This window comes from Rosa rugosa, chromosome 5 (assembly GCF_958449725.1).
Source record: "Rosa rugosa chromosome 5, drRosRugo1.1, whole genome shotgun sequence".
Classification (NCBI taxonomy): Eukaryota; Viridiplantae; Streptophyta; class Magnoliopsida; order Rosales; family Rosaceae; genus Rosa; species Rosa rugosa.
Window position 1 is genome coordinate 18,883,321 of NC_084824.1, and position 15,190 is coordinate 18,898,510.

General features: G+C 39.1%; 1 protein-coding gene across 3 annotated transcripts; it reads right to left on the minus strand.

The window, feature by feature from the left end:
- Positions 1 to 920: 920 nt before the first annotated feature.
- Positions 921 to 3,992, minus strand: LOC133707752 (tubby-like F-box protein 3). Of its 3 annotated transcripts, none has more exons than XM_062133237.1 (6): positions 3,497 to 3,992; positions 2,873 to 2,960; positions 2,496 to 2,625; positions 2,236 to 2,415; positions 1,553 to 2,056; positions 921 to 1,267 (listed from the first exon to the last, which is right to left on the minus strand). In XM_062133237.1, exons 1-5 carry the CDS (start codon positions 3,800 to 3,802, stop codon positions 1,573 to 1,575), a joined length of 1,188 nt encoding a protein of 395 aa, XP_061989221.1. In that variant the 5' UTR covers positions 3,803 to 3,992; the 3' UTR covers positions 921 to 1,267; positions 1,553 to 1,572. The 3 variants fall into 3 exon arrangements, with proteins under 3 accessions (XP_061989221.1, XP_061989222.1, XP_061989220.1); XM_062133238.1 differs by having other exon boundaries at positions 921 to 1,273; positions 1,553 to 2,041; positions 3,497 to 3,991; XM_062133236.1 differs by having other exon boundaries at positions 921 to 1,273; positions 3,497 to 3,991.
- Between the last annotated feature and the right edge of the window lie 11,198 nt (positions 3,993 to 15,190).

Below are 15,190 nucleotides of genomic sequence, written 5' to 3' on the forward strand. Positions count from 1 at the left end.
TTCTGCTGCGGTAGAAGAGTTGGCATGCAGAACTTTGCAGAACCAGCTAGGAGATGGCAAGAAGAGTCACGAGCCAAAGCAGCAATAAGGTTACCACATCCAAGGGAGGAGGTACACCAAGCTGTGTCAGTATTAATCTTGATCGAGCCTACCAGAGGAGGAATCAAATCGGAAGGGAGGAAGTTCAGCGTTTAAGACACTGAACAGTGCAGGATTTAGACTGAAGATGGAAATAAAATCCTTGAGCAGCAAGGAATGCTTTGGAAGCTACCAGAGAGGGATTAGGCTCTGGATGGTCGAACACCCGAAGACAACGTTTTTCCAGAAGTGTCAAAAACATAAATTTCACTTGACAAAGCATCCATCGGGATCAGTCCCAGACTCGGTTACAACCTTTCAAATATCCAAACAAGCCAACTACTCGAGAGGATAGAGTGAACTAAGCAGAACCAGTCCGGAGCAAGTAAAGAAGATATGCTCGGGATGTTGAGAGCAGAGAGGGCAGATATCACATCAGGTCTTCGCACCATGAGAAATACCTGAACAATTCAAGGTTCAGTGGAGTGGGGGGTTGGTACTACAAGTGGAAGCTTTGCTATATAGCAGCAAGCTCCTTGGCTTTTTTTCTTCGCTATTTGGTTTCTTGTTAGCATTTGCTTTTCCTTGGTTAACTGAAGTTGAAGAGCAGAATTTCTCTGTTGTTGTGCTTTGATGTAGCTCCTGGTATTTGTAACGGTAAACTGGCGTCTTTGGAAGATTGACTAAAAGACAGTAATGCATCATCTAGCTCTTATATATATCGATGTGCTATTTACCAAAAGGAAAAGAAGAAAAATACAAGCCAGAGAATAGGACTATAGAAATATTTTGGAAAATTTCATCAACTGTAGTTAGGGCGAAGTCAGATTGAGCCATCATCCTCATTGAGAAAATGAACAAGTAGGAATTCATTTGATGATTAGACAACCTATAATAGTCTGACTAAAACCAACTGAAATTCGATATGGCATCAAATAGCAAAACAATAGCATGCTTTTATAGGAACACTTGCTATATACATTAACAAATGAAATATACATATGGGGATGACAGAGAACCAAAGCTCTCCAACATTCGGTTCCAGTGGTCTTTCCATGACTTGAACAAAGTCATGATCCCAGAAGGTTTGAAGCCTCTGACCATGCCCTCTGCATAGGAAGTCCAGTAGCAATCACCTTCGGAAAACAGTCTCATTGACTTCAATCTCCTAAATGATTTTCAAACCTTGCTGCTCCTAGACCAGTAGGAAAATATAGGATTCATCATAATCATGTAAAGAGATATTGACGTGTACACCACCATCACCAAGTAAATTTACTACAGAACTTATACATCAAAGCAGAAATATCAACCTACAGATTCTTAACTGTTCATGACATTTAGCAATAATAGTGCTCATTTATGTCAACGCAACAATTTCTTCTGTTCACTACTTCTGATTACTTTTTTTTTTTTTTTGGTCTGATTACTTAGATTCAGGAATAATTAACTTCCAAAGGACTAAATATCATACCTGTTGAGATGTATTATTCTTTATTCACAAGCGATCTTGGTGTCAAAGCTGCTGAGGCAGATTGAAAATGCCTGGAATGCTGATATTGGGTACCTGTAATCCATGGTAAACAAATCCTTGCCCACTTTCCCAAATTGGAGGACAATCTTCTCGTGCTCTGGCCCAGCTGGTCCATTTTCAGGAGAAGCCACCAACTGAAAGTTTTTCACTGAAGCAACTGTTACTCGTCCATGAAAGTTCAAACACCAACACTGGAGTTGTTCATGCCACCTTGGAGCTTTGTTTCTCAACACGATCACCCCATCTTTTGGTTTGGCCGAAGGCCCTAGGAAACTTTCCATGCGAGTTGATTTCGAACGGAAAAATGGAAGGGACGGAAAGAACTCGGCAGTACTACTTGAAAACTCTGCCTGTGTGGGTGCTACACCTCCAGGTTGAATCGCAGAGGCAGGAATGCCATCCATGGTGCATTGCATTCTCCTTGGACCCCTGCTTGTACGAACTCTGAATTTTTTAATTTCTTCAGTTAAATTGTAAAAGCAAATGCACCCCATCTACTATACCGAAAAGAATATTTGTTGTGACGATTGTGAAAAAGCAACCGTCCATGCAGATAGAATTAAAAATATTACTCTTATAAGTTCATTTCTGAAGGTAACTTTTCGTGCAAAGAGAAGTGTTACCTGGAACCCAACATATTTAGCTCATATGAAATGTGAGCCACTGGATAGTTGCCAGCAGGGACCCTAGGTGAAACTTGTTTCAAATTCACTAGCCTAGTGGATCGACTTTTTGTAAACTTGGCTCCCACATCAGTTGGCTGCCCATCAAAGATGGTGAACTTGGTTCCTAAAAAATTTGACCTTGAGGAAGAAAAAGGGAAAATGAGTTAAACTGGAGCTCATAGGGCAAAAAAAAAAAAAAAGCATATACAATGGTATACCTCAGTTTTCCAATATAGTTGCTGCTGCCCTTTGACATTTCATCACCATTTAGTGAGATAATATAGTCTGTGCAGGTGGGGCGTTTATACTTGCGAGCAGCAAGTAGGAACTTTCCCTCATCAGTTAATGCTGCCATGGACACAAGACAGATAATAAGTTAAAATCATTACAGCTCAAAAGAAAGCAAGAGAGTAGGACCACTATATACAGAAAGTGACAGCATTATCTTGATAGCACAATCAATACCTAAATGACCTAACAAAATAAACCTCCACTGGAGAAGGAAAGGCCAGATCTTTGAAAAACAACCAAAAAGCTACCTATTATTCACAATGCACTACAATGATGCTTTTGTTTTCGATTAGCAAATGCTCACCATGGGTCAAACCGAGGTAAAGATAATATGTCTGGGTTGAGCGGTTCCTTTTTATAAAGCACCGTAGCAGTTCATCCCTTGGACCAGGCTGCAACCACCAACATCAAAATTCATAAACAACTCAAAAACTTGAAAATAACCAGAGATTTTCCAGTCAGAGATTATCACTCAAAAACGTAGTTTCGAGCTCAGAACAAGATTCCGAATTCCCTTCTCTGTACTATTAATCCAATTCACACTACTACCCATATGGAACCTGATAACTTGGCTAAGAAACACTATCTTGAATTCTTGATCATAGAAGGCGAAAACCAAATGGGAATTATCAAAGATAAAAGCTGTCTATTGAAATGGGCAAGCAAGTTCCTTAGTAAAGATTACAAATTTACACTAAAAGCATCCCAACCAAGCAAGAACCACTACAACCCCATCATTTTGTGTAAATTGCAATGCAGTGAGATCAAAACACACACTTGTACTACTTCCAAACAGATTCACAAGGCACCCAAATACAACGAAATCAATACCAAATCGAATTTATAATGACCTCAATCAACTATTAAAAAAAATTAAAAATTAAAAAACTTTTTGGCGATTGAAACCAAACAAAGAGAAAACCAGGACCTGCTTAACGGAGATGGGAAAGGTGAGCTTTCCGGAGAGCTCAGGCGATTTAACGATCTCTTTCGTCAGCAGCCTCCAGCTCCGGCAAACTCCGGCGCAGGCGACGACGCTCTTCCGCGGCGGCCAGGCGGCCTCAGAAGCCTCAATTCTCATCAAAACCTCCCTGAGAAGCTCCTGAGGCATCTGTGCCCAGCAGCTCTGCTTCACCGAGTCGCCCACCTCCGGCGCCGCCACCGCCGACCGGTCCTGAACCACCCGCTGCGACCGGGAAAACCTCATGTCCTGGATTAAGCTCCGTATTGACATCTCTCTCTCTCTCTCTCTCTCTCTCTTCAATTCAATCAAAAATAAAAAAAAAGTTTGAAAATTTAAGAAGAAGTTTATCCGTTTGGGATTTTTGGGGTTTTGGGAAATTTAAGAAGATGAAGAAGAAGAAGAAGGAAGGATCGAGTGAGGAAGTAGTAGAAAGAATATATTGTCTCTTTCTCATTGCAATTTTGTTTTGGTTCTTATAGCCTCTTTTCTTTCCCTTCACAACAAACAAAAGCATGTTACTTTATTTACTGTTTTGGTAAAGTGGTGGGTGAAAAGTGAAAACAGTGCTAAATACATGAAAAAGAAATATTATTATAAAAGACAATTTGCTTTAAAGCAGCCAGAATCAAATCTGCAGAATTAAAAAACGTGATTTTATTTTGATTTTTTTTCTTTATCTGAATACAATAATGTTCATCGGATCAGTTAGTGACTAATAATTATTTTTAAATTGAGATATTTTATTTTTCACCGTTAAATTTACGTTTAATGGTGATTGAACATAATTTTCATGTTCAATTACTGATTAGGTGAATGCCATTGGACCTGAATAAGCTGATTTAGTCGACTTTTTCATCTTTTTTCATTGAACATATTACCATACAAGTGGCTTAGGGTGATAATTGAAGCAAATGGCCATGTATATTCTATAATGTGAGATTTATTTTTTTTAGCTTAAAAAAATGGACCATTTGACATGAAAATATGGTATAGAACTCCTTGTATTGGAGTTTAGTGGTAGGTATGGGTTTCACAATCTAATAACAATTCCTGAATATCGAATATGGTTGGTTAATGCATGGGATTGATCTTTTTTTTTTTTTTTTTGGGTTACAGACGGGGTCTAAAAGACCCAAACAAAAGCAAAGGAACAACTAAGTGTGAGAGCACATGCCAGATCTTCTGGCTCTAGACACAGCAGCAATATCCTCTAAGTATGCCTGAGCAGCATGGATAGGGGGGCTTTCAAAAGTGATGATGCCCAGATCATGATTGATGCTATTCTTTGCTAATGCATCAGCAAGCATGTTGCATTCCCGGAACACATGGGTGAGCTGAGCATTGTTCATATTAGACATAAGCAACTTACATCCATTGAGTAAGGATCCCAGAGGATGGAGGGAGAGATCAGGCATTTGCATGAACTGGACCAATATGGCAGAATCAGATTCAACCACCAAGCTAAGTTAATAGAATGATGTTCAGTAGCCAATTTGAGACCATAATAGAGGCCCCAGGCTTTAGCCTCCAGAATTTCACCAGAACCAAGATTAATCTGAAAGCCAGTAATCCATAAACCAAGGTGATTCCTAATGACCCCACCAGCACCAATCTTACCAGAAGGAGAAACTCTGGTACCATCAATATTCAGCTTGTAGAAATTCTCCAAAGGCTTTAACCAACAGAGCATAGAGTAGCTATACATATCTGTAACTTTGGCCTTAATTTGGACCTGAATAAGCTGATTTAGTCGACTTTTTCATCTTTTTTCATTGAACATGTTACCATACAAGTGGCTTAGGGTGATAATTGAAGCAAATGGCCATGTATATTCTATAATGTGAGATTTATTTTTTTTAGCTTAAAAAAATGGACCATTTGACATGAAAATATGGTATAGAACTCCTTGTATTGGAGTTTAGTGGTAGGTATGGGTTTCACAATCTAATAACAATTCCTGAATATCGAATATGGTTGGTTAATGCATGGGATTGATCTTTTTTTTTTTTTTTTTTTTTTTCTTGTTACAGACGGGGGTCTAAAAGACCCAAACAAAAGCAAAGGAACAACTAAGTGTGAGAGCACATGCCAGATCTTCTGGCTCTAGACACAGCAGCAATATCCACTAAGTATGCCTGAGCAGCATGGATAGGGGGGCTTTCAAAAGTGATGATGCCCAGATCATGATTGATGCTATTCTTTGCTAATGCATCAGCAAGCATGTTGCATTCCCGGAACACATGGGTGAGCTGAGCATTGTTCATATTAGACATAAGCAACTTACATCCATTGAGTAAGGATCCCAGAGGATGGAGGGAGAGATCAGGCATTTGCATGAACTAGACCAATATGGCAGAATCAGATTTAACCGCCACGTTAATAAAATGATGTTCAGTAGCCAATTTGAGACCATAATAGAGGCCCCAGGCTTCAGCCTCCAGAATTTCACCAGAACCAAGATTAATCTGAAAGCCAGTAATCCATAAACCAAGGTGATTCCTAATGACCCCACCAGCACCAATCTTACCAGAAGGAGAAACTCTGGTACCATCAATATTCAGCTTGTAGAAATTCTCCAAAGGCTTTAACCAACAGAGCATAGAGTAGCTATACATATCTGTAACTTTGGCCTTAATTTGGACCTGAATAAGCTGATTTAGTCGACTTTTTCATCTTTTTTCATTGAACATGTTACCATACAAGTGGCTTAGGGTGATAATTGAAGCAAATGGCCATGTATATTCTATAATGTGAGATTTATTTTTTTAGCTTAAAAAAATGGACCATTTGACATGAAAATATGGTATAGAACTCCTTGTATTGGAGTTTAGTGGTAGGTATGGGTTTCACAATCTAATAACAATTCCTGAATATCGAATATGGTTGGTTAATGCATGGGATTGATCTTCTTTTTTTTTTTTGGGTTACAGACGGGTCTAAAAGACCCAAACAAAAGCAAAGGAACAACTAAGTGTGAGAGCACATGCCAGATCTTCTGGCTCTAGACACAGCAGCAATATCCTCTAAGTATGCCTGAGCAGCATGGATAGGGGGGCTTTCAAAAGTGATGATGCCCAGATCATGATTGATGCTATTCTTTGCTAATGCATCAGCAAGCATGTTGTATTCCCGGAACACATGGGTGAGTTGAGCATTGTTCATATTAGACATAAGCAACTTACATCCATTGAGTAAGGATCCCAGAGGATGGAGGGAGAGATCAGGCATTTGCATGAACTGGACCAATATGGCAGAATCAGATTTAACCGCCACGTTAATAGAATGATGTTCAGTAGCCAATTTGAGACCATAATAGAGGCCCCAGGCTTCAACCTCCAGAATTTCACCAGAACCAAGATTAATCTGAAAGCCAGTAATCCATAAACCAAGGTGATTCCTAATGACCCCACCAGCACCAATCTTACCAGAAGGAGAAACTCTGGTACCATCAATATTCAGCTTGTAGAAATTCTCCAAAGGCTTTAACCAACAGAGCATAGAGTAGCTATACATATCTGTAACTTTGGCCTTAATTTGGACCTGAATAAGCTGATTTAGTCGACTTTTTCATCTTTTTTCATTGAACATGTTACCATACAAGTGGCTTAGGGTGATAATTGAAGCAAATGGCCATGTATATTCTATAATGTGAGATTTATTTTTTTAGCTTAAAAAAATGGACCATTTGACATGAAAATATGGTATAGAACTCCTTGTATTGGAGTTTAGTGGTAGGTATGGGTTTCACAATCTAATAACAATTCCTGAATATCGAATATGGTTGGTTAATGCATGGGATTGATCTTCTTTTTTTTTTTTTGGGTTACAGACGGGTCTAAAAGACCCAAACAAAAGCAAAGGAACAACTAAGTGTGAGAGCACATGCCAGATCTTCTGGCTCTAGACACAGCAGCAATATCCTCTAAGTATGCCTGAGCAGCATGGATAGGGGGGGCTTTCAAAAGTGATGATGCCCAGATCATGATTGATGCTATTCTTTGCTAATGCATCAGCAAGCATGTTGCATTCCCGGAACACATGGGTGAGTTGAGCATTGTTCATATTAGACATAAGCAACTTACATCCATTGAGTAAGGATCCCAGAGGATGGAGGGAGAGATCAGGCATTTGCATGAACTAGACCAATATGGCAGAATCAGATTCAACCCCCAAGTTAATAGAATGATGTTCAGCAGCCAATTTGAGACCATAATAGAGGCCCCAGGCTTCAGCCTCCAGAATTTCACCAGAACCAAGATTAATCTGAAAGCCAGTAATCCATAAACCAAGGTGATTCCTAATGACCCCACCAGCACCAATCTTACCAGAAGGAGAAACTCTGGTACCATCAATATTCAGCTTGTAGAAATTCTCCAAAGGCTTTAACCAACAGAGCATAGAGTAGCTATACATATCTGTAACTTTGGCCTTAATTTGGACCTGAATAAGCTGATTTAGTCGACTTTTTCATCTTTTTTCATTGAACATGTTACCATACAAGTGGCTTAGGGTGATAATTGAAGCAAATGGCCATGTATATTCTATAATGTGAGATTTATTTTTTTTAGCTTAAAAAAATGGACCATTTGACATGAAAATATGGTATAGAACTCCTTGTATTGGAGTTTAGTGGTAGGTATGGGTTTCACAATCTAATAACAATTCCTGAATATTGAATATGGTTGGTTAATGCATGGGATTGATCTTTTAATTAGCATGTTTATATTAGTTCGCAATCTTTTAATGGAAAGCTAATCCAACACGAATCTCAGTTCATGGTATATTATTTTTGTCTTAATTAAAAAAATCTATAGATGAGATCATTCGTATAGACATTTAATAGTAAGTAAATTGTTATTACGAATAATGCTCTCGACTTTGTTCTCTCTGTTTCTCTCAAGCTACTGCTAGTAAATTCCTTAAGTTTTGGCTAGTAGCAATTTCTTCTTTAATTCTCCGGGCAAGTACTTGAGGTAGTGACCTACTTTGGTGGGTGCACTACATAACACATCGTCTGGGATAAGAAAAGAGATGAAGTCCTTATATGAGCAGAGACCTATATCCTCATAGTAAGACGTGTTTTGGAGGGAAGTGTTAGCATTTCATAAATGGTTCAACTTGACATCTATCCACAGACTTGGAGATATTTAATCCTACTAAGAAGAGCTTGTGGATGAAGTAATGCTCGTACAATTCGGGCTTGTATTTGGATATTTCATTTGAAAATGCCAAGTACCATGAATGGCAAAAAAGATTGCAAGGTTGATCGATTTCTCATCTCATAAGATTTTAGACTAAAAGAAATCAACCCTTCAAAAAGAATAGGAATTACTCGTTTGATGCAAAACAACAAACACAATTTCTGGCTAAAATAATGCCCCAAGTTTGAGAACCAAAACCAATACAAGAGAGAGTACCTAAGCAATAGGACAACTATTCACCAAGTGACAGTACGTAAAGCATGAAGGTTCTTTTTTTAATCCTAAGTCTAAATTTGCCACTTTTGACCAATATCTTATGATCCTAATCCTATATCAATTATTAATGATGCCGCTGGTGTTTTCTGAAAATCCAATCCAATCCAAAATGCAAGAAATTATAAAAAAACAACATCAAATCAAATTAGTGTCATTTAATACATGTTGTTAGTAAGGTCGCTTCACATATGGGCAAATAGTCTTCCTAGTCTCAATCGATGGCCCGACGGAGCCACGGAGGAGGAGAAAATTTGCCGTCTAATTAAGGGCATCTTAAAAAGTTGTTGAGCTTCACTTACCTCCGTAACGGCAATGCGAAATTACGAAAAGAGGCCTTCCTGTCCGTCTGTTTATGTCGTATACGAAGGCGTATATTCCCTTATCTTCTCCATTCTTGTCTCCACTGCAGAGTTTATATGAAGCTCCATGTTCATTGTTCAATACGATGATAAGTATGACGATCTTTGTTTTTATGACGATCTTTGTTTTTAGTAGAAAATGATTATCTGCTTCATCGGCTCTTTGGTGTAGCTCTAGTAGACAAGAAAGGTTTCTAGTTCTAGTTGTTCCAAAAAGATGGAGCAGCTGCACGTTCCCTTGAGATTCCAGATTCGAATTCCTCATTCTACAATATGAGGAATTCATGAGTTAAGTTTTGTGTTTATGATAATTGCTATTTGAGAGATGAGGCAAAAAAAAAAAAAAAAAAGAGTCATCTTTTAGGGTTTAGGATAGTTTTAGGGTGTAGTTAGACAAAAGTGTAGGATGACTATATTTTCGATATATAAAAAATAAAATTCAAACTCACTAGGTGTGAGGATATAAAATAAAAGATAAGTAAACGAAAGTCTAGGACAACTATATTTTCGATACAAGCAGTAGATCAATACCAACAAAAGTACGAACGAATCCAGACTTACTTGGTGCGAGTACCCCAAGTGAAAATTCTGTCTAGAATCTACATAAGGCAGTGAGTGTCCCACTCCAATAATCATGTTCTATCTGTTCTTTTCCTCTCTCGCATACTTAGACGGCAAGCATGCTTACAAAGACAAGAGGATGATGCCAAAGCCCAAATGAAAGCAAGTTTAGCACAAAACACATGATTTAACTTGGTGTAAGTAACAAGGTAGAGGAAAGCTTTCTCCTGTGTGACTCATCAATTGCCACCTATAAAATGGTTTAAGATAAGTCGTACGTTTTGGCCTGACGGCAAAACCTGATCAAGAACAGAATTGACCTGGCTCACTCAGTGCCTCCGGAACTTTGAAAAGGGATGAGGTTTTAGTATTTTGTTCTGTTCCCAAAAGCAACATGAAAGCCACAACCAACAATGATTATTATTGCTGCAACAACTCAAAACCTTCCAGCTTTTCCATTCATTTGCTTCACAAAAAGTGAAAGCACATACTCAATTGGTAAGGATTAGGAAAGTGATGCTTTGAAATATTTATAATGGCACTGTTTCTAAAGGAAGATGAGTGCCAGCCTTACTAATCACATGAACAATATGATATTCCCAGGCATCCCACACCTACACCAGCCTTGACTCATCTTTAACTCCCATTGAGATTTCTAAGGAAAATAAAATGCATAAAAGCTGTACCTATAAAGTTATAATCTATAAAGACTACTCAATGAAGATTTGTAACTCTAGTTTTAAAAAAAAAAAAATTCAAAAAAAAAAAGAAAAAAAAAAGGAAATACGGAAAGATAGAAGAGACCCAAGAATAAGATATCAATAACAGTTCCTAGGACATTCCCTACTTCATGATATGCAGACAAGCTTTCACACCTAGAGTGACTCTATTATGTGTATAGCGTTTAGGGTTCAGGAGTGCATAGTACTTATCACAATGCAATGCACAGTTTTGCTATTCCTTTCTCTCCAGCAATACCAGACATGACAAATATTTTAGTTGAAAAGAGAGAGCAAATTGTTCATTGAAAATAAAAGACTAGGATATATAGGCATTCCTAGCACACTAACAAGAAGCTGTCCAAGTCTATTGCTTTCAAATGCCAAAAAAAAAAAAAAAAAAAAAGTCTATTGCTTTCAAACATTAGTTTTGTGCGGCTTACTGTCACACATTAGTCTCGTGCCATTGTCTCATTGCATGAATGCTAATGGAAAGTTGGAAACTTACCAGGTCCTACAGAACTCCCACTTAATTTCACATTGAATTGGAGCAATATGTCCCCATCTATACCAACTTTGGATAGCCACAAGAGAAAATGATGTAGTTTCTAGCAGATACTTGCATACTGGAGGAGTTGCTAGTGACCCATGACATCAAATAACATACATGATTGACATCACATATTTGTCTAAATAAGAAATCAATCTATCTCAAATCCTAATTGATTGTTTATTGGTATTGTTGCCAATGCAATCACTAGTTCACTACTACTATTTATATTATCATTACCATTTCTACTACTACCACCAATTAGTAATAATACATAATCAGAAAAGCAAAAGCAATATTGCTACCCATGAGTATTAGACTTATTAAGTTGTTATTGTTATTACTTCCACCCTCTTGAGGTGTTACACAACCTAACAGATACTCATAACAAAACCCTTATCATAATCTAAAAACCAGGTATAAACCTGGGGAAAGAGGCAACGTGAATGTTGCTGTATTGAACTCTTCTCTCTTTTCTCCATGTATGAAATCTAGTATCACAGATAGGAATTATAGCAAAATGAAAAATGTAAACGAAAAACATGCACGGAACAAAATAAGTCATATTTACAATAAGCCGGAGTTACATATCTTCTGACAGAATGCAATCAATGCATATCTAAACTATGGATTGACAATAATGCAGAAGCCTAGAATGGATCTTGAATGATTTATGGGAATAAGTTTACCACAATGTTCCAAAGTATGAGAACTTGGAATAATTAGTTTTTGTCTCTATTTAGTATTTACACAAATCCAAACAGTTTTTGATCTCCACCCTCTCCCAACCAACTGAAATTCAAACAGCTTTTGTTAGTTATCAGGATATGGATTATGTCATTGGTTTTGCAGGACAATCTCTGGGGACCATATATGCAACAGCGAATGGGCAGATTTTTTGTTGTATGAGAGTCATGCAGGAATTTTAGGTCAAGAAAGGTCTTACCATATACGTGACATCAGGATTCTGCATTATAGGATTTTGAATTGGCATGCAAAAGTTATCTATGTAAATCCCCTGTAATTTTATTACCTTGGCTGAACTGAGGTTATTTGATGCCAGATATTATGTTACTTATTCAATATCAAGAATAAGATTTTTTAGACATATTTCCACAAGCCTAAGTCTACCAAGGAATATTCTACTTAGGAATGAGAGCTTGTATTTTCGTTAAGGGATAAAACCTAAAGCAGAAACGTCTTCTCTCTTTGAGAAAACCCTAAGGAGGCGGCTTCAAGACCTGTGAGCATTCTCGTCCGGCGGCGGCTCTGGCCTAGGCTGGCCTCTTGGCTTCGCCGAAGCCACATGGCTTTGCTGCCAGGCGGGATTTGAATGATTGCCTATGTAGCTGTTGGGATGGAGTGGTTTGAATCAAGGTTTTTGCAGGGTTTGTTCTTGGGATTCCGCGCCGGTGGTCGTCTTGCTACTCCAGTAGCCGTGTTGCCAGGGACCGGAGGAACTTGTTTTGACAGCGTCGGCTTGTGGTTTCGATGGAGGCAGAGGCCGTGTGTTGTTGGGTCGAGCAATCTGGTGTGGAGGCATCATGGAGGCGTGAGGGATGGATCGTGGCGGCGTGCGATGTTGGTCGTGACGGCGTCAAGGTGGTGGTGCATCAAAGCTTCTGGTACAGCGGTGGTTGTCGGGTCAAGTCAAGGCTGCCTTGATGGGCCTTCGTTGGGTCACTCCCCTCTGGGCTGCGTTTTTGGGCTTCTATGGTGGGCTGGGGTTTTGCCCTAGGCTCATCCTTATGTTTTTAGTTTGTCTAATTACAATAAGGGTCCTTGACTCAAAGCACCAAAATGTGCAAAAATTATCCCACTTACCCCAGCAACAGATTTTTATTCTCACTTACCCATTTTAACAGAAAATGACCATTTTACCCTCAATCCAATTAAAATATTACAAGCATGCCATTGCGTCCTCTCTCTCTCTCTCTCTCTCTCTCTCTCTCTCTCTCTCTCTCTCTCTCTCTCTCTCTCTCTCTCTCTCTCTCTCTCTCTCTCTCTCTTTCTCGGTCCTTGTTCACGCCGGCGTCGATGCCGCACCGGATCTCATCGGCGCTAAGTCGCCGGGGCTGGGTCGATTTTGCCTGCACAGTTCGGATCCTCGTCGGCTCGTCGGCGGCAAGGAGGCGATCTGAAGCTACGTGGTAGCCGGAGTCGAACGAAGAGAAACGCCGAAGTCGGAGATCTGGTAGGTTCGCGGCGGCCGGAGTCGAGGAGCGACGACGAAGCTGCGTGAAGACGACCTAGTAAGCGATCTCGGAGTCACAAATCCGAAGCACCGGCACTGTTGATTCTTTGTTTGAGACGAAGACCGGATCCCTCTGCAATTTTTTTTTTCCGTCTGAGATCGACCGCTTCTTCCTTTTCTTTTCTTTTTTGGACGACGTCCTTTTTTTTTTTAATAGATAACATGGGGCAGAAGGCCTATAATCAAAGAAAAAAGAAAAAAAAATGTTTTATTTGGGGGCAATAGACGTCTATTGGGGGGTAATAGACGTTTTGAATTGATGTAATTTTTTTTTTTTCTTTAATCAAAGTTTTGTCTGTCTAAATTTAGGAAGATTAGTTCTCATTCCAGTGACCGAAAGTTCTATTGGGGGGGGGGGGGGGGCAATAGACGTCTATTGGGGGCAACAAACCTTTTCAGTGAGGTTTTCATAAAAGTCCGGTGGGCGGCGGCCAGTGACCGGAATCCGATCGCTGGATTCTGGCGAAAGTTGGCCGGATTCTGGCGAAAGTTGGCCGGATTCCAAGTCCCCTATGGTTTTTTTCTCTCTCTCTCTCTAAGTAACAAAGGTGAGGGTAAAATGGTATTAAAAAAAATAAAAACAAAAAAAAATCTTAATGGGGTATTAGGGAAGACCTCCTTAGAGTGTTTTGGGTAAGAGGGAATTAAAAAAACTTAATGGGGTAAGTGGGAAAAAAATCTCTAGAAATGAGGTAAATGGACAAAACCCTTACAATAAATTCCTTATTTTTAGGAAGCAAAGCATCGATGTGCACTTTATGTATCTCTAGCGCCTTTGGAGTAGTACCAAATGAGGGTATTCACTACCTCTACGTATTTGATTGTATAATGAGTATGACTATATGTATGTACCACTTGTGGGTACTACCACTAGCTTCTTGTCTGTCTATGCCCTTAAATGACAGCAGAAAGGTATGTAACGGCCTATACATTTTTTCCTGATTCAAAAAAGAAAAAAAAGGAATATTCTACTTAGTGAACTAAGTCAAAGTTAACTTCACATGGGCATGCTTCCTGAGTACTTCTGAGTTCTGATACAATAGATGTTACTAGTAAATTGACCAGCGTGATGTTGCGGATTTGTTTTTTTTTTCAAGCTTCATATGTAATAGATAAATACTCGCAATCTAAAAAATATAGGCGCTACTTAGAATATGATTTGTTTTGTTGTTAATAATAGATCAACAATAAATGGGATACAACAACAATAACAAACTTTTTCCATGATTTATAGAAATTTACAAATACAAAACTGTTGTAAATGATATGGCTATTCATGCAATAGGTATTGCTTGATGCATGCCATTACTATTGATTGGCGATTGATATGCTTCTAATTAGTGATTGACACATTCGTAATTGTATGAGTGATTGATGTTTTACCTTTTGTACACAAGATGTAGCCCTATATAAGACTCCTCATAGTGAGATGAATATGACACACTCTCCATTCTCTGCGTCTAAACTCTGTCTCTCTCAAATTATTTTATGTTTCTTTTACAACACGTTATCAGCACGAATAGTTCTACCATTGAGGCAAGATTGAGGATCATCAACCAAAGCCCTAGCCAGGAAAAAACCTCCCTGCCGCAGCCTCCCTGCAGTCCCTACTGCCCCTGCAGCATCGTCGCACGCCTGCTGCCCCTGCAGCACAGCAGCACGCCAGTTCCTGTGCAGATCAGCCTGTTTGCACGCCCCGAAACCTCTTGATCGGGACCTCAGATCAAAATCTTTCCTT